Source organism: Limanda limanda, chromosome 3, assembly GCF_963576545.1.
Source record: "Limanda limanda chromosome 3, fLimLim1.1, whole genome shotgun sequence".
NCBI classification, from domain to species: Eukaryota; Metazoa; Chordata; class Actinopteri; order Pleuronectiformes; family Pleuronectidae; genus Limanda; species Limanda limanda.
In genome coordinates, this window is record NC_083638.1 from 5,109,040 (window position 1) to 5,130,974 (window position 21,935).

Consider the following 21,935-nt stretch of genomic DNA (forward strand, 5'->3'; position numbering starts at 1 on the left):
TCCTCTTCATGCTCAAAAGGGAGAGAACAAAGATCTGATGGAGCCATGCTCAGCAATCCTTTCTCCAGTGGATGGAACATCAGGCCTCAGAACCCGGTCCTCATCTGACCCACTGAACCCGGCTGACCCGAGATGAAGCTGAAACCTCCACTGGATCCGGTTTCTTGGAGGAGCATTCCCCTTTAAGCCTGCAGCCCTCCGCGGAGAGATGGCCCATTGTCTTAAGTCCTCCCATCTGTGGGGGTGGCTCTGCAGAAAGTTTGCAGGGGAAAAGTTTCGGAGCTGTCACTGGCTGTCGGGAGGAGACAGATGGAGGACAGAGGGCATCTCCACCCCTGAGCACTCGATCACAACACAGACAAAAGAACCGAGGACGCAAGGAAGACGCACCGCGGGGGCGCACGATGTCCGGGCCTGAGCTGGAGAAGTTGGTCGGGACTGTCAGAGTTTAGGTGTAACAAAGGAAAGAAGAAGAAGAAGGAGGAGAAGAAGAAGGAGAAGAAGTTCATTAGGAGCAGATGGAAGTGATCTGAGTTTTCCAGTCGACGCGGTGTGTGGGAGAGAGAGGAGGTAGATGTTTCTCCAGCGCAGATCCGCGTCCTGACAACATGACCCGGGTGGAGTTGGGACGAAGAGTGTCCTCCCCCCTCCTCTTCTTCTTCATCACACTTCTATCGCTCCTGAAAACCTGCAACACGCTGGGAGCATCACCGGAAGCAGGTGAGTGAGAAACAAACAAACGAGAAAACAAACAAACAAACATGTGATGGATGACTTCATGTCCTCTGGTGCGTCTTTTGTGCACATTTGCTCCCTGAGTGCATCTCACTGCAGCACTGACCTGAGTTCACAGAGCAATTAAACCCAACATTCAGCTCAGTGTGGATTCAGAGGAATCCCCAAAGGTTGAATCCCCCCCCACTCCTCCCTCTCTGCAGTGCCCTTGAGCAAACCCCTCGGCATGCCTCAAGCAGCTCTTTGCTGACACTGACCTCTGACCTCCTCCGTTGAAGGACAGGAAGCGGAATCCTCATGGGAATCTAAGAGGATTCATTATCATCCTCACAATGGATCTGTGCTCTCCATCCTATATGCTTTGCAAATTGTATTAGTGGTCATGCCCGGTGGATATCCTCACATCAGAGAATTAATCCTCTTTGTCTTGTGGGCTGCACTCGCTCGTCTCCGCTGCCAACGCGTTCATCCTCTGGCTCTACCTGGCGCTACGTGGTTTGGATGTTAGACGTGCAGAGGAAACAGAAACAAGGAGTCGAACAGATCTCTATTAGTCCCCGGTAGTTGTGCAGCAGTAAAACACCAAAATAGCATAACTAGATGAGGTCATTAAATAAGATTAGAGATAAAAAGCAACACATGGTGCACAAAGCATGCAAACGCCCACCGAGGCCCGACAGTCCAGCTCCACCACACACTCCTGCTGTAGATCCCAGTTCTCTTAACTGGCTCCAGAGTGATGTGTGCACATGTGGTTCGAGGCGGTAGAAGAAGACTGATTCAGTGACGGATCTGAAGTCGAGGATGTATGAGGCTGAAGTCAAGGTCTGGAGCTCTGTGGGTGCCGGGGGGGGGGGGGGAAGGGGGGTTGGCATTGGGCGCTGTCAGACAGAATGGATTCCTCATTCTTTAACGACTGTTTGTGAAGCAGCTCAGCGCTCCGTCACATCTGTCATGAACCAGCTGGGAGAACAACAAAGTGCTGTCAGGCTCTGCAGACGCCTGTCGCCCTCCCCAGGACGGAAAGATACTCGCTGACAAACGTTGGTGCAAACTACGAAGAACAAGAACAGAGCTGGGACACATGCATCACCTCCTTTTCTCTGATACCCCCCCTGTCAGCTACTTAAAGACCCCTGTTGATTCTGGGCATCAAATATATTTTCCCAAGCCGAGCGACTTCTAGACGCAATCACAGGTGTTCTCCTCCGCCATAGGGTCTTATTATAGCAGTTATGATGGTTTTCCGATTAATTCCCAGAGGAGCCGCTGCTGAACGGAAAAAGCCACGACCAAGTCCATTGGATTCAAAATGAAATACTTGTTTTGTTGATTAGGACACCGAAGGCAACAACAGCAGATTGAGAAAACGCTTCATGTGTTGTGAGTTATCTCCTCCATGAAGGGATTCACCACACAAGGAGCTGGAGTTCATCCCTCTGCCAAGGCCAGATACAAGTTTGAAACCTCTCCATCTGGATCCATGTTTCATCTGAATACATGTAATGAAAACCAGTCGTGCTGATTGACTGATGGTCTCTGGAGTCAAAACTATTCCAGGAAGATTCAGGCTTTGTTGAAAGTGTAGAATGTGGATGTTCTTGTTCAGAGCGTCCTCCTCAAACAGACTGTGAGTTCATCCTACCTGGTTTATCCACAGTGAGGATTCTATAGTCAGGGTTTCTGCATAAAATGAAACTGAATCTCTTTCAGACACAAGCTCACATTTTCCCCCGGGCTATTAACAATTGACGTTTCGAGTGTGAAGCGGAGAAGATAGTTAGAAATGTGTTCCACTCACAGACAGACGGACGTTTGTGGAATTCATGGTCGAGTTCGACTCTGGAGCAGCGGTTCATTCAGATTCTTTGCTGTAGCTTCGTCTCTATGTAAGATTCCATCTGATCTTCCTGAGCTGCAATATAACACATATTAGACTCGGGCAATTAACTCTCCCAAACCTAATCTTGATCATGTCGGTTAATCCGGTTATTACTTTCCCTGGTCGGGTACTTTCATTTTCTAGCGGCCTAACCCTAACCCACCGCTGCTTCAGGACTAGGGTTGCAAAATTCCAGGAATATTCAAAGTTGGAAACTTTCCATGGGAATTAAAGGGAATATACAGGAATTAACGTGAATAAACGGGAATATACGGGAATTAACGGGAATAAACTGGAAATGTTGTGGGTAATTTATACTAACTGTATTTACCTTGTCATATACAGACATAAATATAAACATTTTGTTTTGTCATAGGCTGATTTGAGCCCTGAGGAAACTTTGGGCACTTGACTATAAGCTTCTGCATCTTTGTGTCATTCTTAACATAGGTCTTTGCACAGTATTTGCAAATGTACACAGCCTTTCCTTCTACATTGGATGGGGTGAAATGTCTCCACACATGAGATAGTGCACCTGGCATTGTTCTGTAGAATAAGTTTGTAAAAAAACGCTAATGCAATGCCAGAGATATAAATACAAATACAAATAAATGGATTCGTCTGTAAACATATTTTACATTTGATGGATAAATGAATGGAAATAGGCTAGATGAACAGATGAACAATCCTCAATCAGCATGCTAATATATTTTCCCCAGTAATATCATCTGAACTTACCTGACTAGTCCTGCACTCTACAGCAGGCCTCAGTAGCCCTGCTGTAGAGTGAAGGATGCTGGGAGTTATCTGTGCATGTGATGGAAGAATGCCTCATTCCATACATCTTTAAAATAGAGTTTTGAATGATGTTTTTATTGCTCAGCGTTTAATTTGCGTATTTATTGTTTTTTTTCAAAATTCTCGAGCTAAACTTCCCATGGAAAGTTTCTGGAAAGTTTCCGCCCCTTTGCAACCCTATTCAGGACCCAGACGCACATCGCAGACCGTACCACCCTGCCGCTTGTCCTCCGTTCCACTCCCCCACTGACCTGTGCCTGCTTTACACACTAACAAAAAACATGGTTCAGAAGTTATCAGGACCTGCACATTCCTTGAAGTTGTGTTTGTTCGATTCCCCTCAATAATTAATGGAGGTACTGATTTTAATTCATATTGCACAGCCCTACATTCGACTGTAGCTGCTGTAACTGCAGTGGAGCTGAAAGCATCCAAGAGAAAAAACATTGACTCCACCTGGATTGACCTCGACAAAAAAAGGCAAAAGCAAACAGAATGTGGCTGTTTGTTTATTTCCTGCTCCTGGTGGAAGGAAACATTTCAAAAAGCTGCCTGCCAGACTCCTCTCACATCTTTCTGCTCGGTTGTGTTCTTGAATATATTTGTGCAGATAAAACCAGCGCCAGGCTCGAGATTGTTTCACGAAGCTTTTGTGAATTCGCTGTTTGCATCCCGCTTGTTTCTCTCCGACGAGATGAAGCCGCTGACGGGAGGATGATGGCTTGGGAGCAGGACTCTCAGATTGTCTGCATGTGTCTGGAAATTGTGATGCAACAAGTATTTTATTTGTGCCATAAGTTACACAGAGTGAATGAGACGACTCCTCTTGTTGTGACACCAGTAATGAGAGTTTCTTTCTTTCGCTCATGCAGATCGGCCTCATTTGTTCATGCATTTAATAAGCATGTTTGTTTGTTCAGTTGTTTTTAGATGTTTTATAATCTGTCTCCCTCTTCTCTCATCATTTATAGATCTGTTTGCTCTCGGCTCTGCTTGTTCTCAGTTTTGTGAAATCTGGTCAATTATGTTTGTTTCATTATCTCAAAATCTTTAATTATCCTTGAACATCATCTAATTAGGTTTTATATCTGTGAAAGGCTCATTTCGGCTGATGTTAATTGACGATAAATCAGTCCGGTTCTATTATTAATGTGAATTTGGTGAGAGAAGGTCAAAGTTCAAGGTCAAGGCGACTTTGCAGTTCCCCTTTTGACTCCTGAATGGATTCTCTTAAGAACACATCCAGAGAATCCTTTCAAATTCTTAAGAGACGGCCACTTTGATTCACAGATTAAGTCATTAGGTTTGGGCGGTTAAAGGTCGAAGTCACTGTGGCCTCACAAAATTACATTTTTGGTTTCTTGAACATGATTCTGCAAGTCTGCCTTTTAGGGAATTTCTTCAAATTTTGACCAGCTGTCACTTGTCACAAAGATGAAGTGATAAGATTTCAGTGGTCAAAGGTCAAAGGTCACAGTGACCTTATGAGTGAAGCTGGGCTGGTTTGTGGAGGCCTAGAGCTGCAGGGTGGTAATTCAAGTTAAACATAGTTAATGAATAGAATGTCAACATCACTGTGAGTTAAAAAGTACTTGTTCATACAGACTCATGATGGATTCACATCCCCAGTAACTTTGACCTTTAGTTTCATGCCTCATTCCATGTCTTCATTAAAAAGTCTATTTTAAAAGTGCTAACATCGATTATTCGTTGCGATGAACTTAATTAAAAAGTGGCGCTATCTTCAGGATGATTAAATTTGTGCTTGTGGAACAGAAACGTGCCCTAACGGTGGTTTCATGTGGAGCAGAGAGGAGCTGCTGCTGCTCGCTCGTCCTGAGGCTCCTCTTCTTTAACCTCGTTCTCACGCTGCTGCCTCAGCTACTCACAGGAAGTTAAGTTGGAGAATTATTTTTATCAGTAGAACTAGTTTCACTGACTTTATCCGAGCTGATGCGGTGATTCTCTAACGCGCTCTGCATCCTCCGCAGCTGTACTCCAACATGACAATGACAGATTGGACGTATGGATTTGTTTAGAGCTTCCTCGGTTTTGTTTACAGCTTTACAGCCGCTTAATTATATAATTGCCCTCGTCTTTCCCATGATTTAATAACCTTCCTCTTTCTCCTCCCACCATGTCTGACAGACGGATTCTTGCGGGATCTGCCGCAGTATGAAGTGGTGCGCCCCACCAGAGTGGATGCCAGAGGTCACTTCCTGTCCAACTTCCTGTCGCACCACGCTCGCAGAGTGCAGCGCCGGGAAGCCTCGGAGGGAGCGGCCGACTTGGACCGAGTCTTCTACCAGTTGTGGCACGGCGGCCACAGCTTGAACTTTAACCTCACCCTCAACCCGCACCTGCTGGCTCCAGGCTTCCTGACGGAGAGGAGGTACGGTGGCCTGGAGGGCGCCCAGATCCGTCCGGCTCAATCCTCCCAGTGTTACTATCTAGGAGAAGTGTGGGACGGGGCCAGTGTGAAAGGGAACGCAGCCATCAGTACCTGCGATGGACTGGTGAGTGAACTAACTTCTATTTACTACTTTACTCTCATGTTGCACTTAGTCTCTTTTTACGTGAACGTATGGATGGATGCAAATTGAAAAGCAAGCTCGGTGAAACATCCTGCTCCTGGTCTGGTGGTTTGAGTGTATCAGCTTGTTTTTCAAAATAAAACTACGGATGCCTGCGTCTCAGGAGGTAGAGCGGGTCGCCCACTACTGGTTTAATCCCCTGTTATCTCCAGTCTGCGTGCCTGCAGGGGGCAAGACACTGAAAACACAAATTATCCCTGACGGCTGAGTTGGTAGCGTGTAAAAGTTAGTGGTGGAAAAGTTATTCTAACCTTTAGGCTTTTCAGTAAATATCTCTCATCTTTATTTCTCTATGAAGTGTTGAAGCTGAAGAACAAAATTCGGCACAGTGAGAGATCGCAGCAGGGATCCAGCTGTAGGCCTCGGTCAAGACCGTTTGTTCACTGTCGGTGGAAATGTGAGGAATCATCATGACTTTAAGCTGAAGTTGTATTTCTCTGTATTGAATCTAGTTCAGAATCCCAGTTTCCAGGAGACTGCAGTTGCAGAACAACGTGAACATGCAAACGTGATGTTTTGCTGCTTTTACCTCTGCTAAGGAGGTTATTGGTTTGTTTATTTGTTTATAAGCAAGATTACTCAAACTGAACAGATTTCCTGGAAACTTAATAGAAGGATGTGGTAACAGAAGAACCTTTTACATTTAGGTGCTTACCAGGATTTCTTTCACACTGCATGTTACGCCCCCTGGTGGCTCGTAGCAGGACATAACATAAATGCAACAGGTTTGAAGAAGTGAGGGTGCAATCACACAAGACAAGACCAGATATAAGACAGACAGTATTTATTTAGACAAAGCAACACAGGGATCAACAAGGACTAACAGTGGCACCAAAGAAAAAGAACACAAAGAAATTCCCCCCCCCCCCCTCTACAGGTGCTTAGCACCCAAAAGTACAGCGGGTGGTGCTCACTCTAACCTGAGGTATTAACAAGCAGTAAACCTACGTGCGTGTGATATGTAAACCCCGGAGTATCTTACCTATCCTTGTAGTCCCTGTGCGCACAACAAACAAAGTAAACAAAGACAAAAGACAAAACAAAAGTAGGCTGCTACAACTTAAACAACTACTGGTAAAAACTCAAGACACCAGTCAACATCAGGACCAAACAAAACAATCAGCGCTCTGACACAGCTCACCACAAAAGCCTCCTCTCGCCAACAAAACAAACACAGGACTATTTAAAGGGGAAGGGTTGACGAGAGATCTGTCACAGGTGGGGTGATTGGAAGATTGGATGCAGGTGAGATGAGCGGCCATGATGCTTCTTCTTCTGGCCACTTCACTGGCACGTCCTGCCCGAGAGCTCCCCCTTCCAGTCACTGGAGGCATCACCAGTCTATAAGGATGTGGGAACAAAACAACAACACAAGACAGAACACAACATATGTATACATACAGGACATACAGAACACTGTCCGTAACACTGCAGCATACAGCATTTTTTGACATTTGCATAGTTTTCACAGCAAATCATTTATGGATCTTGATGAAAATAATCTGGCACATTCAGGGGACAAAAATCTACAAGTGTGTGAAATTTGGAGCAACTTGGTTGAAATAAAGGGACTGTTGAGTCCTGGTGGACGTATGCGCCCAAGATCCATGAATTATTCCACGACAAATTGGTGAAAATGTCCCAAAACTCCCATAAGCAGCGATGTTAAAGAAAGTTAAACGAATAAATTAACAACAACAATTAAAAGTTCTGGTTTTAATTCCCCTCTGTCCCTCTCAAGCTGCGTTTCACGAATGAAGCACAGCTGGAAAACTGCAAACAAAGTTGGAATTCATTTTATTGATAAACTGAAATTAAAGAGCAGAAGTTCAGGCCGGAGGCAGCGGATTAATTAACCAACATACGTGTCCTGCTGCCTTCCTATGGCTGCAGGGATTTAATGACCTGAAGGCTAAAGCTTTTCATAGATAAAGCCGCAAAGGATTCATCGTGCGTGTGTGTGTGTGTGTGCGTGTCTTATGCATATTGGTTTAGGTGCGTTGGTGCAGATTGACTTGTAATGGCCTTGAATGGGTTCGGGTATTAAATAACCTTTGACCTTTGTGTTATTACAGCCTGTTAGCGGGTTGCATTCTAATATCGATCGGCGAGCCCAGTAACTGACAAAAGGCTTCTTCATAATGTGAAGAACTTTAGATTCCCCAGGCATCTTATTAGTGTTGTATAAAACTGAACAAAAACATTGTGTTTCTAGTGTATAAACACCTCAGTGTGTGGTTAAAGAAGCTGTGAGCGGAAATGCATTTATTTGTTCATTTAACACGGACAGTGAATATAAATGAACATCTATGGGAGTTTGGAAAGAGGCTGGTTTTTATCTCTAGTCACGTCAAACAAAGACATTTTATATTTAGATTGACATGACAAAGTTATTGAGATTAGTTAATTCATAAATGTTTAAGCATAGAGAACATTAATGAGAATTTTTATTGAATGTATCCAGTTCAAAGTCACATCAGATGAATAAAGGTTTAATGATTAACGATTCGAACATGGAAACTTCTTGCTGTGAGGTAGATAGTGAGATGGATAGATAGTAGGATGGATAGATAGATAGATAGATAGATAGATAGATAGATAGATAGATAGATAGATAGATAGATAGATAGATAGATAGATAGATAGATAGATAGATAGATAGATAGATAGATAGATAGATAGATAGATAGATAGATAGATAGATAGATAGATAGATAAATAGTGAGATGGATAGATAGTAGGATGGATAGACGGATGGATGTTTTTGTCCTTTTGTAAATTCATGCTCCACACAGTAATCGTCGCTGTCATCAAAGTGCTCTCCAGGTAATAAGGTACCACAACTTCACACAGAGGTTCAATTATTCAGTTTCACAGGTGACAGTTCCAACCACTTTAACTGGATGAAGTGTCCCGTGGAGACCGGCTCCCTGTTCACACTCTGTATGCACGTCCACCTCCAACCTGCAAATTGACAGTTCCATCAAATATCACACTCACACTCTTCAAGTAAACAAGCGTTGCCTTGAGCAAGTCTGAGGGGAAAGACATCGATCGAGTCTCTGATAAACTCCTGAAGGGCGACGCCGGCTCCATCACTTGTAAAGACAATGTTTCTCTTCAGCAGTAAACAACAGAGCCCTGGTGTTATCAACCCTGTAAATCCTTTACTGTGCACCTGGGGGAGTTTCCTCTGTGGGAACTCGACAAGCAGAGTCATGCATTTATACACAACCTGAATTGATTGCGGTGTGAGAATCTGGAAACTGCACTTCTGAGAGTTTTGTTGAGCCTCCTGTAGATTCTCAGCAAGAAAACACTACTCTTACTTTCACCTTTAACAACAGTCATGGATTCATGTGCAAGCTCAATATGTAACTTTATAGTTATATGAGTTCATAACCGTATCTTCTTCCATGCTCACATATCTGCTTATGTTTCTCTTGCATTTGTTTCAAAGTCTTTCCACCAACAGAAATGTACATTCGTTTTTTTTTGCCACACAGGAGCTTTTTGTGAGAAGCTGATACTCGGTCCCAACACATCATGTCCTACAAGCTCTAATATTTATTTGAACAGCGACTGAATATCTTGGTGCTGCAGCTTCATGACTCACTGGAGTAATTGGCTGTCGTACTGTGTGTGTTCACTGAAAGTTTTCTTCTAAAAAGAACAAAATCCATTGTGTGAATCCCCAAGCTCTCACATAATTGCTTTCTTTTTTTCTTTCTATCTCAGACCCATTTTTTTTCATTTGAAGTATTTCAGACCCCGCTCTGTTTGTGTCCGGCTTTTTAATTCTTCCAAATATTTTCTCTGTGTAACACTTATTACTCGTTGCAGTTAAGTAAGTTAACAGGACCAGTTCCTAGGTTCGTTGGAGCAGTAAAATAGTTAAACAATGGAAATAATAAATATAGTGAACACACCACAGACAGTAGAGTTAGTTGAAATGCCGGTTTCTTTTATATAAGAATAGAAAAGTGAGTAGTTTTAGATAGAATAACAAATAAGTACCATATAACACATTTACAATACAACTAACATAACACACATGGTACATACAAATCTTCAAATTAATTAAATTCAAGTTCAATCCTTTTCTGTTAGTAAAATAAAAGATTTACCAATTCCTATTTTTGGGTTTTAAATTCTATTTTGACTCCTGTTTAAATTGTTTTTTAAACTGTAACTTTATATTGTTGTTTAGTTTCTATTTGTGTTATCTGTTATATCACTACAAGTTCTATTAAGTTCTCAATTTATCTTGAATCCATTTAAACATCTAGTTTTATTTTCATATGTTATACCTCAGCTAAACCAGTGAGTTGCTGGATAGCATTAGCAAAGCACAACCATATGCTTAACCAACATACACAGGGAAAATAAAATGCATACAATGCAATACAATCAATATCAAGTATCACATTCAAATGTCAAAAGAACACATTCTAAACATACTGTGAATGTAATGGTGTTAATCCAGTTCAGTGTGTGGTAACTGACGTGTTACAAGTTCTTTCTTAAGACCACGTTGTGCAGTTGGTATATTCCACTCGAGGTAGAAACAGTCTGTAGATCTGAGATGTTCACTCTTACCACGAAATGTCCACGTGCTCTTCTAGTTGAAGTAATGAAGGTTCCTGTCAGTCCTACCATCAGCCGGACTGGATGGATGCTCGTGAAGAAAAACAGGTGCTCTCCTCCGATGGAAACAGGACTCCGTTCAGGGTGTTTACATCGCTGTGAAGGGTGTGGTTACTCGCTGGGAAGCTCGCCATCTATTCCTCTGCATGCGTGGAGCTAGGACGTTAGCTCGGATGCTGCCACATGGATGCTAAGCTCCACCTGCGCTCTCAATAACTCTCAATAACTTTTTAAATGTAAAACAAAACCACAGTCCACCGACGTAGACAGAAAACAACTCAAAACACTTTCAGAAATAGAAGCAACAGTACACTAAACACATAACTTTCAAAACTAATAATATGCAGTACTATTGTAATACTTTTGATATTCATTTTAATCTGTTAAACATTTTAATCAGATTAAATCATGGATTTTATAACTAATATAAACTTAACTCAGGTAACTTTTAAAACTATTTATTCAACTATTTATTCACTTATTTATGTACTAAATCATTTTTCTTTTAACCTGGGTTACATCTGGAACACTCCTGCGGTGATTCCTGGCTCATTACAGCTTCCTATCGATTTGTTGAACAGTTTGAAACCTTTGCTGTGGGCGTCAATAGTTCTGGTGGAGCTCAGTGTTCAGGTTACCCCCCCCCCACCGCTTGAGTCACAGACATGAATCCTATTTGGTGTAGTTTTGCATATCAGTGGTACACACTTTCTAAACTGAAAGTGGAAGCATCTGCTCCGTGCATCAGCAGCAGCCGCAGTGTCCCATCAGATGAACGGAGTCGGATCACGTCACAAGAGTTGAGTTTGACTGACGTTGAGGAGGATATGGTGGCAAAGGACAGTAAAAACATTATGGATGTTTTGAGGGTTTTAAGGTTACAGTTAGACTTGGAGATCTTTCATTTTTTGGATATTTATGATCCTATGTGTTGGGACTAATTTTGAACATGAAGATGCTGCTACAGTCTTCGTATTTAAATGGAAATGGCACAAACACCTTCCAGCACCACACAGCTGCCTTCAGGGAAATCGTGTGTTAAAGATCGATGTTTGTGCTCTGCAGATACTGAGCGGACTCGCGTCTTTTCTGGTAAAATGTGCAGCGTCAACTGTGTTTGACATAAGTTTCATTTCCGTAGCATCTCTACTCGTTGCTTCAGTATAGACTCTAGAACTAAAGCACTAACCCACGCTCTCTTTGAAACACAAAAGCAAAGTTAAAAGAGACTTGATTTGTAATCATTTGCAGACCTTCCCTCTCTGAAGCTCGATCAGACACATGGCGTCCACATTGGTGCTGCTCTGCCACGACTGTGCGGCAGCCAAGTTCAATCCTTATTTGTTTGTGGGTCTCTGGGGTTGTTCTCTGGGTTTCTTGGTGTCAGTCTGGTTCACAGCAACTGAAACACACGATCAGCTGGATTGAGATCATGTGCCTGACATAGCCAGCTCTGATTGGCCCTAAAATAATTATTGGTCACTTTACATTATAGATCATCATTATAGATATTGATCGATGTGTTACAGGCTGCAGTTTGTGTAAATAATACAAACGCTCGTTGACATGATGTCGTGCAGATCAGCAGCACAAACACCTTCTGTAAAACACTTCCACAAACCAATGAAGACTTCACAGACTAAGTGTTTATCGTAGCTCTGTTGTATTAGACAGCATTAGTATAGCTTCAGCAGTTTAGACGCTGTCCTGTTTCTCTCTCCTCAAAACCACGGCTAAGAAAACAGCGTCCGTCCATCGCTTGTTAGCTACTGCCCCCGTCTGTCCCCTTGGTCTCTCCCAGCTGGAGCCAGCGAGAGGAAGAGGAGACATTTTATCATAAAAAGACTTAACATTGCATTGTGCCTGAAATGTAATTTCATTTGGAATGTGACATTGAAAAGTGAGCACTTTATCCCAACAGCCATTTGTGGAATTCATAAATGGATTTATGAATGTCATTGCTGAATTCTTAGATTTGCACTGTCGAGCACTCACCCCATTCCCAGAAAGATAAGCCTTGAAGAGAAACCCTGTTAAAGCAACACTATGCAACACCTGCAGCCACACGTGGTGATTAATTCTGCCTGGGGGTCGTGTTTGAGCGAATAAGTGGTTTTAATTTAGAGGAAAAAACTGGATATCACCCATGATCCTCATCTTCTGCAGCTGTAACAAATCCACCCAACTCTGGTCAGCATTCTTCATATTCTAAAGTCTTTTTAGCTGATCTGCAGTTCTGCTTCACTCTTCAAATCCCTGGACCAGACGTTCAGGGTGAGGAAACGTTCTCCATGTTCACAGTCACAGAACCATCAAACACATTTTGAAGCGGCTGAACACGTTGTGTGTTGCTTTAAACTTATATTTAGAATGTGCAGCCCCATCAACCTACAGGTTTCTATTCTTTTACATTCGACTGAAGCCGTTTGTACTCAGTGAACTGCTCTGTTTCTGAGTAACGCACAGTATCCTCCTCTTTATGGAAGATGAGTGTTATTCATCAGACGACTTCCCATCTATTTTTTCGTGAGTGTTTGTTTGTGTGTCTGTACATGTGTGCAATTCTTCCATGTAAGTGGGCCCAGACTTGTGAACCCCCCCGGTGAAAAGGAAAAACATCATCGTTCGAACATGCGTTTTTTTTAATGCTCTGCAGAAAATAAGTGCTTGAAATAATGAGCGCAAATTATATGGAATTCAAGAATCTGCAATTAGTGCTGTCATTACATTTCAAGAGTCCTCGATGTCGATGACTCACTTTGTAAATCTCCGAACATGTGAGAACACACAGAATTCAAGGATTCACCAATAACAGCCGTCGCTTCCAAGGGAAATATCATCATGTTAATAAGTTTACAACATAAACTAAAGATGTGCTAGATTAAAGAGGGAGAGTGTGTCTGATATTCAATGAAAGGTCCAGGAAGAGACAATTTCCTCAAGCAAAGGTCCCGAACATCATAATGTAAAGATTCACTGCGACGTAAATTGAAATATGAGATCAACAACTGACAATCTAATAAAACACTAATGCAATAATGTTTAAACAATTAAAGGTTTTCACATTGAGCTCGAGGGATTATGAATAAATACTCTAATCAAATAATTTTACTTTTGTATAAGCATCTTACATTGAAATGTGTTGTTTTAATACAAATTCAAATTAAGAGCTGAGATTAACATTCATTTTTCCTCTCCGTCTAAATACTGTATATGCTCTACATTATGTAATATGCAGCAGCATAAATGCTCCAGTGCAGTGACAACAATGGGAGTAAATGGTCCTTGTGTTTTCAGGCTGAAAGGATGAGTCATCGGAAGTAAAAAAAATACATACATCAGTATTCTGACACACGTGTTGGTGTGCAGACACATGTGAACTCCTGCTTGTCTCCATCTCCCAGAGCTGCTACACAGAAACCAATTTCATTCCATCTGTACCAGTCAGGTCTGAGGATTTGTCTCACAGAGTCCCGATGGGTTTTGAGACAAATTCAAACATTTCACAGAATGTCGGCTGCAAATCCAGGAACATTCAGCTCAGCGTGTCGACTACAAAGGCAAGTGATGAACTAAAGGAAGGTTTTCCAGCGTAGTTTTTATCCCTAATTAGTTTTCCTTTGTAATCTTCAATCGCTTCATTTAAAAAGATATGATGTTATCTACACATTGTACTCTCCTGCATTTTTTTGTTAATGCTCTGCTGAAAATAACTGCTTGAATTAATGAGCGCAAAATTGGCAAATTATATGCTATTCGAAAATCTGCAATTAGTGCTGTCATTATATTTCAAGAGTTCTCGACGTGGATAATTTTAGTAAATCTGTGGTCCAGCTTCAGAGGGTTGATGGTGGATGTTCTCTTTGGACACGGGGGCTCCAAACATGTGAGAACACACAGAATTCAAGGATTCACCAATAACAGCCGTCGCTTCCAAGGGAAATATCATCATGTTAATAAGTTTACAACATAAACTAACGATGCGCTAGATTAAAGAGGGAGAGTGTGTCTGATATTCTGATATGAAAGGTCCAGGAAGAGACCATTTCCTCAAGCAAAGGTCCCGAAAACATCATAATGTAAAGATTCACTGCGTCGTAAATTGAAATATGAGATGTATCAACAACTGACAAGCTAATAAAACACTAATGCAATGATGTTTAAACAATATTTATGTTTTCACGTTGAGCTCGAGGGATTATGAATAAATACTCTAATAAAGGAAAATTAAAACTTTTTTAGTACAACATTAAAAAAAACTTTATTTTTTAATAAGCATCTTATATTGAAATGTGTTGTTTAAATACAAATTAAAATTCAAAGTGTAGATAAACTTTCACTTTTTCCTCTTGCTTTTCACCTGAACACTTTCCTTCTGTTGCTTTATGTCTCGGCCCCACTTTTCTTGCTGAGTGAGGGAAGTGAGCTTGTTTGCTGCTTTTGACAATCCCCACTCTCTGGGTACATAAGAGTCACTCTGGTATAATGACCAGCGTCTGCCCAGTCTTGATTGAAAGCTTTCTTTGTCTACTTCTCTCGTGAAATTACTTTTCTTACTTTACTCTGACTCACTTCTCACTGTCTGGTCTTCTTCCTTGTCCCGTCTTGTGTTTATCTCACTCAGTAACTTTCAGAATAGCTGAGGATCACGTCGGATGAATTACAACACACGCAGTTGGCCTGTGAGTTTCTTGGGTCACTAAACCAACACTGTAAAGGCTCAAATGGAAACAGTCATACGTTTTATGTTCAGGTCTGAATAGGGTTGCAAAGGGGCGGAAAGTTTCTGGTAAATTTCCAGAAACTTTCCGGAAACTTTAGCTCGGGAATTTTGAAAAAAAATAAAAATATGCAAATTAAACGTTGAGCAAAATAAACATCATTCAAAACTCTATTTTAAAGATGTATGGAATGCAACCCTCCACTGTGCATTCTTCCATCACATGCACAGATAATTCCCAGCATCCTTCACTCTACAGCAGGGCTATTGAGGCCTGCTGTAGTGTGCATGTAGTGTGTAGATTGCATTAGTGTTTTTTTACAAACTTTTTTCTCATCTTATTCTACAGAACAATGTCACGTGCACTATCTCATGTGTGGAGACATTTCACCCCATCCAATGTAGAAGGAAAGGCTGTGTACATGTGGTACATTTGAAGACACATGTGAAATCCTGCTTGACTCCATCTCCCAGAGCTGCTACACATAATCCAATTTCATTTCATCTGTACCAGTCAGGTCTGAGGATTTGTCTCACAGAGTCCCGATGGGTTTTGAGACAAATTCAAACAATTCACAGAATGTCGGCGACAAATCCAGGAACATTCAGCTCAGCGTGTCGACTACAAAGGCAAGTGATGAACTAAAGGAAGGTTTCCAGCGTAGTTTTTATCCCTAATTAGTTTTCCTTTGTAATCTTCAATCGCTTCATTTAAAAAAATATGATGTTATCTACACATTGTACTCTCCTGCATTTTTTTGTTAATGCTCTGCTGAAAATAACTGCTTGAATTAATGAGCGCAAAATTGGCAAATTATATGCTATTCAAAAATCTGCAATTAGTGCTGTCATTATATTTCAAGAGTTCTCGACGTGGATAATTTTAGTAAATCTGTGGTCCAGCTTCAGAGGGTTGATGGTGGATGTTCTCTTTGGACACGGGGGGCTCCAAAGATGTGAGAACACACAGAATTCAATGATTCACCAATAACAGCCGTCGCTGCCTCTGCTGAAAATAACTGCTTGAATTAAAGAGCGCAAAATTGCAAATTATATGGTATTCAAGAATCTGCAATTAGTGCTGTCATTACGTGGATGAATCACTTTGTAAGATGGGTTTTGAGACAAATTCAAACAATTCACAGAATGTCGGCTGCAAATCCAGGAACATTCAGCTCGGCGTGTCGACTACAAAGGCAAGTGATGCACTAAAGGAAAAACCTGCCTTTGAACTTTGAACGTGTCACCAGAGCAGCTTCGGTGCACAAGGCCATCGACTGTAGAAAAATATCTGTAAGTCAATCGCAGGGATTAACACCATTTATTTTTCTAAATGTATTGTAATGGAAATGTGTGGATCCTTTGTATTGGGCTGAAATACTGATCGTTCTCAGAGTGTGAACGTTTCCCAGCGCCTCAGTGTCCAAGGACATCCGTCCTGAAAGACAACAGACGGGTCTCAAGGTGAAGACATCTTGTACATCAGCAGCAGATAATGTGAAAACACATTTCTCAAGTAGAAAACACATTTCTGGTTGAATGTTTTGTGAGAACGTCTTCGGGAGCTGAAACAAACCTTCATAAAAACCAGTGTTGACTTTGCTCAATGTCACCAGCACAATATTCCTCCTTTGTGTTTTCCGGGTTGTCCGTCCTCTAATCTGTCTCCTTCTTGTCAACACGATATCTCATGCGCGTCCTTGAGGGAATTTCTTCAAAAATCGGCACAAACGTTCCGTTGCACTGGAGGATGAACTGATTTGATTTAGGTGGTCAAAGGTCAAAGGGCCGGGAGGGGGGGCCCTCCTCTCTGAGTTTCAGTGGCGCCCTGAGGGAGAGAAAGCTGAGCTGAGGGTTATGAAGTCGTTGAGATTTTAAATTTAGGGCGAGGATGGACGTCTCTACTAGAGTTTGGTTTTGGAACCGTGCCAGTGTGGTTTAGGGTTCAGTTGATTTATGTGACGTCTGATCTTTACGCTGTCTCTGTCCGGCTCTGAATGTCGACTGCAAACATACGAATGTTTATTCTGCGTCGCTGGAAGTGAACTAAGTCTCCAAATGTTCTCTTAAGAACCAAATACACGTTCTTGTAGCTCTGAAGGAGAAAAAAGTGCTTTTTTTATTTTTGCAAAGGGAAAAATCGAGACTGATCCAGTGTTACTTCATGTCACCAAAGTTATTATCTGTTTGTTTATTAGTCAAATGGATTTTCAAAAACCATACGACCGTTTTCTATGGATTTGTGTGGAGGGGAGGTGCAGATCAGGATCAGGGGTTAGATCCAGGATTTTAATTGGACGTTTATCCAACATTTTCATTGATTCCTCCAGAGAACAGTTTCTTGATCTTGATGAAAGTAGTCAGACATATTTGGGAGACTGATATTAACGAGTGTTTACAATGTGGTTCAGATCCAATTAAAAAATGTGGATCTAGTTAGTCTAACTGTGGTTTTATAATGGGACTGTTGGGCCTTTGTGGTGGAATGTGCCAATAAAGGAACCTTTAATGATTCATTTAATTTATTCATTTTTATATTTAATTGACTGACTGACTGACTAACCAGAACTGCTCTTAAGAGATGTGTCACTCCAGGATAAAATACAATTATTGAGCCTTTTCTTTTAAATTTTTTAAATAGCTCAATATTTCCACAACTTTCTCTGGGATGATCCGAATCATCGGATGAAATATTCAGATTCTGACTCTTTCCTTCAGACAGGACTGTTCAAGTTGTCCGATGAGGAGTTCTTCATTCTGCCTCTGGAGGAGTCCAGCGAGGAGACGGCAGCGCCACAGGCCCACGCCATCTACAAACGCCACGCCCCCCCTCCCCCCCGGAGTCCACTCAGTCAGGCGATCTCAGGGAAGGAAGCTCTCAACGGGACCTGCGGACTCAAAAGTAAGTCACTCATCTCTGCAGATCATGACTCACAATACCCGATAAGAGGATTATGACTGATTAAAAGGTCTTGTCGCTCTCCAGCTAATGTGCAGAGGTGAGAAGAATAAAAACATTGGGATTTTATAGCTCATAAATATGACACTTGAAATTCTGAGACGGCTTAATTGACCATGAAATAATTATGATTATCCTGGAGAAATCAAGGAGGAGATGTGCTTTTATATCTGCAATATAACTTTTGGAACTGGCACAGCTTCTACTTCATGAGTCAGTCTTGATAGATGGAGGGATAGAACCCTCCCTGGTTTGTCCTCTGTGTAACGACCCACTCTGCCACAGTGAGGTTTAAATATCTATTTCTTTCTCCTGTCTCCAGATTCCCTTCAAAGTTTTGAGGAGCTGGAGCGGCAGCGGGAGCGCTGGGAGCGCCGGCAGCAGAGGAAAAGGAGAATCCGTCATCGCTCAGTCAGCAAAGAGAAGTGGGTGGAAACGCTGGTGGTGGCAGACCCCAAAATGGTGGAGTATCATGGGAGCAAAGCTGTGGAAGGATACGTCCTCGCCATCATGAACATTGTAAGTATGTCTAGTTTTATATTTTTATGTTTGTGTGTGTGTCTTCACGCCAAATAGGAATTTCTAGCCGAGCTAAGCCAACTGTTCCCCTGTAGCTTTGTGTTAATGAATGAATCTTCTCATCCAACTCGGTCATGAAGTTGTGAAAGTTTTCCCATCACTCAAAAAACATCAAACGGAGCAAATGAAGAAGATGTCTGCATCACATATGTCCGTTCTGTATCCAGTTCCAGGGCCTCTGAACATCTGCCCAGATGTTTGGATGATAACCACAGATGCTGTTTATGTTATTGTGACCAGATCCTGGATCAGTTTTTCCTTCTCCGTGTGACCAGATGCAGGATTCAACATTTCTCATCTTTTCTTCTCAACCATGACTCTCAAACCTTTTTCTATAATAAATATTATCACAACCTCCTCACCAGGGGTCAAGTAGACGAACTCCTTGTCTGTTATTGATTAACACATGAATGAGTTTTTCCCCAAATACACTCATGTGTGCTACTGGAGGACAGAATATCAGGAAAAGGAGGTCGCTGACAGAGGAGCCCACGGATTAACTGACTCCACAGACAATAATACACAGAGGAAGCAGCCGTAAATTCCCACATCCTCTCCTGCTTCTTTTTTGGATTCCTTTACACTCCAGCTTTGAACTCCCCGAACAATTCAGCTTTGTGAAAACGGCATGAAGGGAAACGACCTCTCACACGTGTCCCAACAATAAGTAATGGCATCATCTTCCTCAGCAGCCAGCTGCTCCATTGTTCTGTCACAGGTGCTGTTTGAAAACAACAAAAGCTTCATATTTTATATACATATATATATATATAGATTCTGTTTCTCTTGATGCAGACGTGTGTGATTTACACACATGTACCAACCAGGAGAGTCGATCTCAGCAGAGAGAAAGTGGAAACTGTTTCCCCAAAATAGCTCCTGACTTCCTTTCACATGACGATGTAACGGTAGATGATTGAGTTTCCTCTGCGATATTTATTATTATCACTGTGTGTTCGCAATTAAGCCGACCTGCAGTAATAATAGATGCGAGGGGAATTGAATAAGGAACATTTCTCCTATAGGCTTGTGTAGAATTGTACAGTGTGTGCAGCTCGAGTGGGAACATGTGAAAAGAGCACTCGGCAGAATAAATACCTTCAACCAAGGCCACACAATAATAAATGTCGGTGCAGAAGCTTAAAGAAAAAAGCAGCAACTCCTCCAAACAGCAAGAAAATGTCTGATTTGATCCGTTGAGATCCGAGAAAAATTTCTTGTGAAATTCATGAAAACCTTCAAGAATGTAACAAAAGCAGAAAAGTATGAATCCTGGTGAAAAGAATAACTTTAGACATTGTTCTGAAAAGGAATAAATCAGGATCTTTAAATAGCAGCAGCTCCATCTTATTCACAAGATTAAAAAATAAGAGAAAAATGGAAAAAGATTCTAAAGGGGAAATCTATTGTTGCTGATAAGGTTTTTTAAAAAATTGCTGCAAAGATGATTCACTGACAAACTGCACCAAAACCACTTTTTAGGTTTAGTTTCTGATGACAATAAAGATCTGAGTGTTGTTTTTAAAGTTAATTTAATGATATGCTTTGGTTATGTTCAGTTTTTTAATGGAGTTGCATTCGGTTTGTACTGATTACAGGAAACAAAACAGGCTCTCGTCATACTGTTGTTTTTGAAAGTGGGTGAACACTACAGTCGTCCTTCTTCCTGAATCTTAACGTTTGTAAAACTCAAACACATTGTCATTTATCCATGACATCACCTCTGCAGATTTGTGCTCCAGCTCCACCCGTGTCTATAACTCCAGCTTTGCTTTCAGCGAGAGTGTGAACGACACTAAACAGATCACAGGCGCAGGGCTGCCAGTCCTAATATAACTGTTCTGCTAATAAATACAAACACACCACTCTCTGAAATCAAATGTGTTTATATATCAATCAATCAGTCAGACTTCATTTGCACGGCACAAAGGTCTTTACAGAATAAAGCACGTACAGAGCAAAACAATATTAACAGGGACTGAGCGAATGCTATCGGGAATCTCATTAATTTGAAACAAGGAAAAAGCAGGTACACAACAAAAGATCAAATTATTAAGATAAAAATAACAAAATGCTCCAACAGGTTTAAATAAAGCTGTTTGAGATAGAACAGTTCAGAGAAAGCAAATAATTCTTAACTGACTTTTTGAAAAGATGCAGGTCCACAAACAGAAGTGTGGGCGTTCTCTCTCTCTCTCGCTCTCTCTCTCAGCATCTGTTGAACACGACGCTCGTGTCTCACATCCGTCTCATCAGCGCGAGTTCCTTTCTCCGTCGACCTTTGTTTCACGGCTCTCACTTCTCATCTGTCAGCGCGTTGAACCTCGATCCTTTTCCCTGCTCTCCACTGATCAGTGGCCTCCTTCCCTTACACAAGCTGCTCTCTCCATCTGTTCTCAATACGCCTCCGTCGCTCCAGGAATCAAGTCACTGCAGAAGCTGAAAAGACACTTTATTAAGATGCAGTTTTTAATACTCTGATCCCTCATTCAGGTTTTGATGTTTGGGATTTGTTGAAAGGTTGACTTCATAAAACGTTTTGACATTTGGGTGGTATGCTACAAAAAGAAAAAAGGTTTCAATGCTCTGTAAAATCTCAACAGCTCTAAAAGCTTCGATGGTTAGCGATTCCAAGATTTGTCATTTGTCTCAGAGGTCGTTTGCTGTTCACGTCCCTCAGAAAAACATTTCTCTCAACAACCTCGTGTCATCTCGAATGTTGCATAACTGGAATCAAACATCCGGACAGAAGGAAAAATGTTTCACTCGCTGTTGGGTTTTGAGTGAACTTTTAAATGTTGTGTTTAATCGTGTCCTTTGGCTTTGAAATCGAAATCCAGCGGTGACATGTCACACCAGCGAGTGATTCCTCTGTTATAGAATAGTTTCTTTTCAGAGCCATTTCTCTTTTTAAATTCTATCTCAGATAACTTGGGGCAGCTGCCTGCTTGCCTTGATTTCTGGCACCATAGAGAGAAGCCTATAATATGAAACACATTATATATCCATTATCTATACATT

General features: G+C 41.6%; 1 protein-coding gene across 1 annotated transcript in view; it reads left to right on the forward strand.

Moving 5' to 3' along the window:
• Positions 1 to 608: 608 nt before the first annotated feature.
• Positions 609 to 21,935, forward strand: part of LOC132998838 (A disintegrin and metalloproteinase with thrombospondin motifs 7) — a 72,084-nt gene continuing 50,757 nt past the window's right edge. The window contains exons 1-4 of the mRNA XM_061068584.1: positions 609 to 720; positions 5,564 to 5,931; positions 18,095 to 18,278; positions 18,658 to 18,854. Of these exons, the coding sequence (XP_060924567.1) occupies positions 609 to 720; positions 5,564 to 5,931; positions 18,095 to 18,278; positions 18,658 to 18,854 (861 nt within the window). The remainder of the gene's footprint in view (positions 721 to 5,563; positions 5,932 to 18,094; positions 18,279 to 18,657; positions 18,855 to 21,935) is intronic.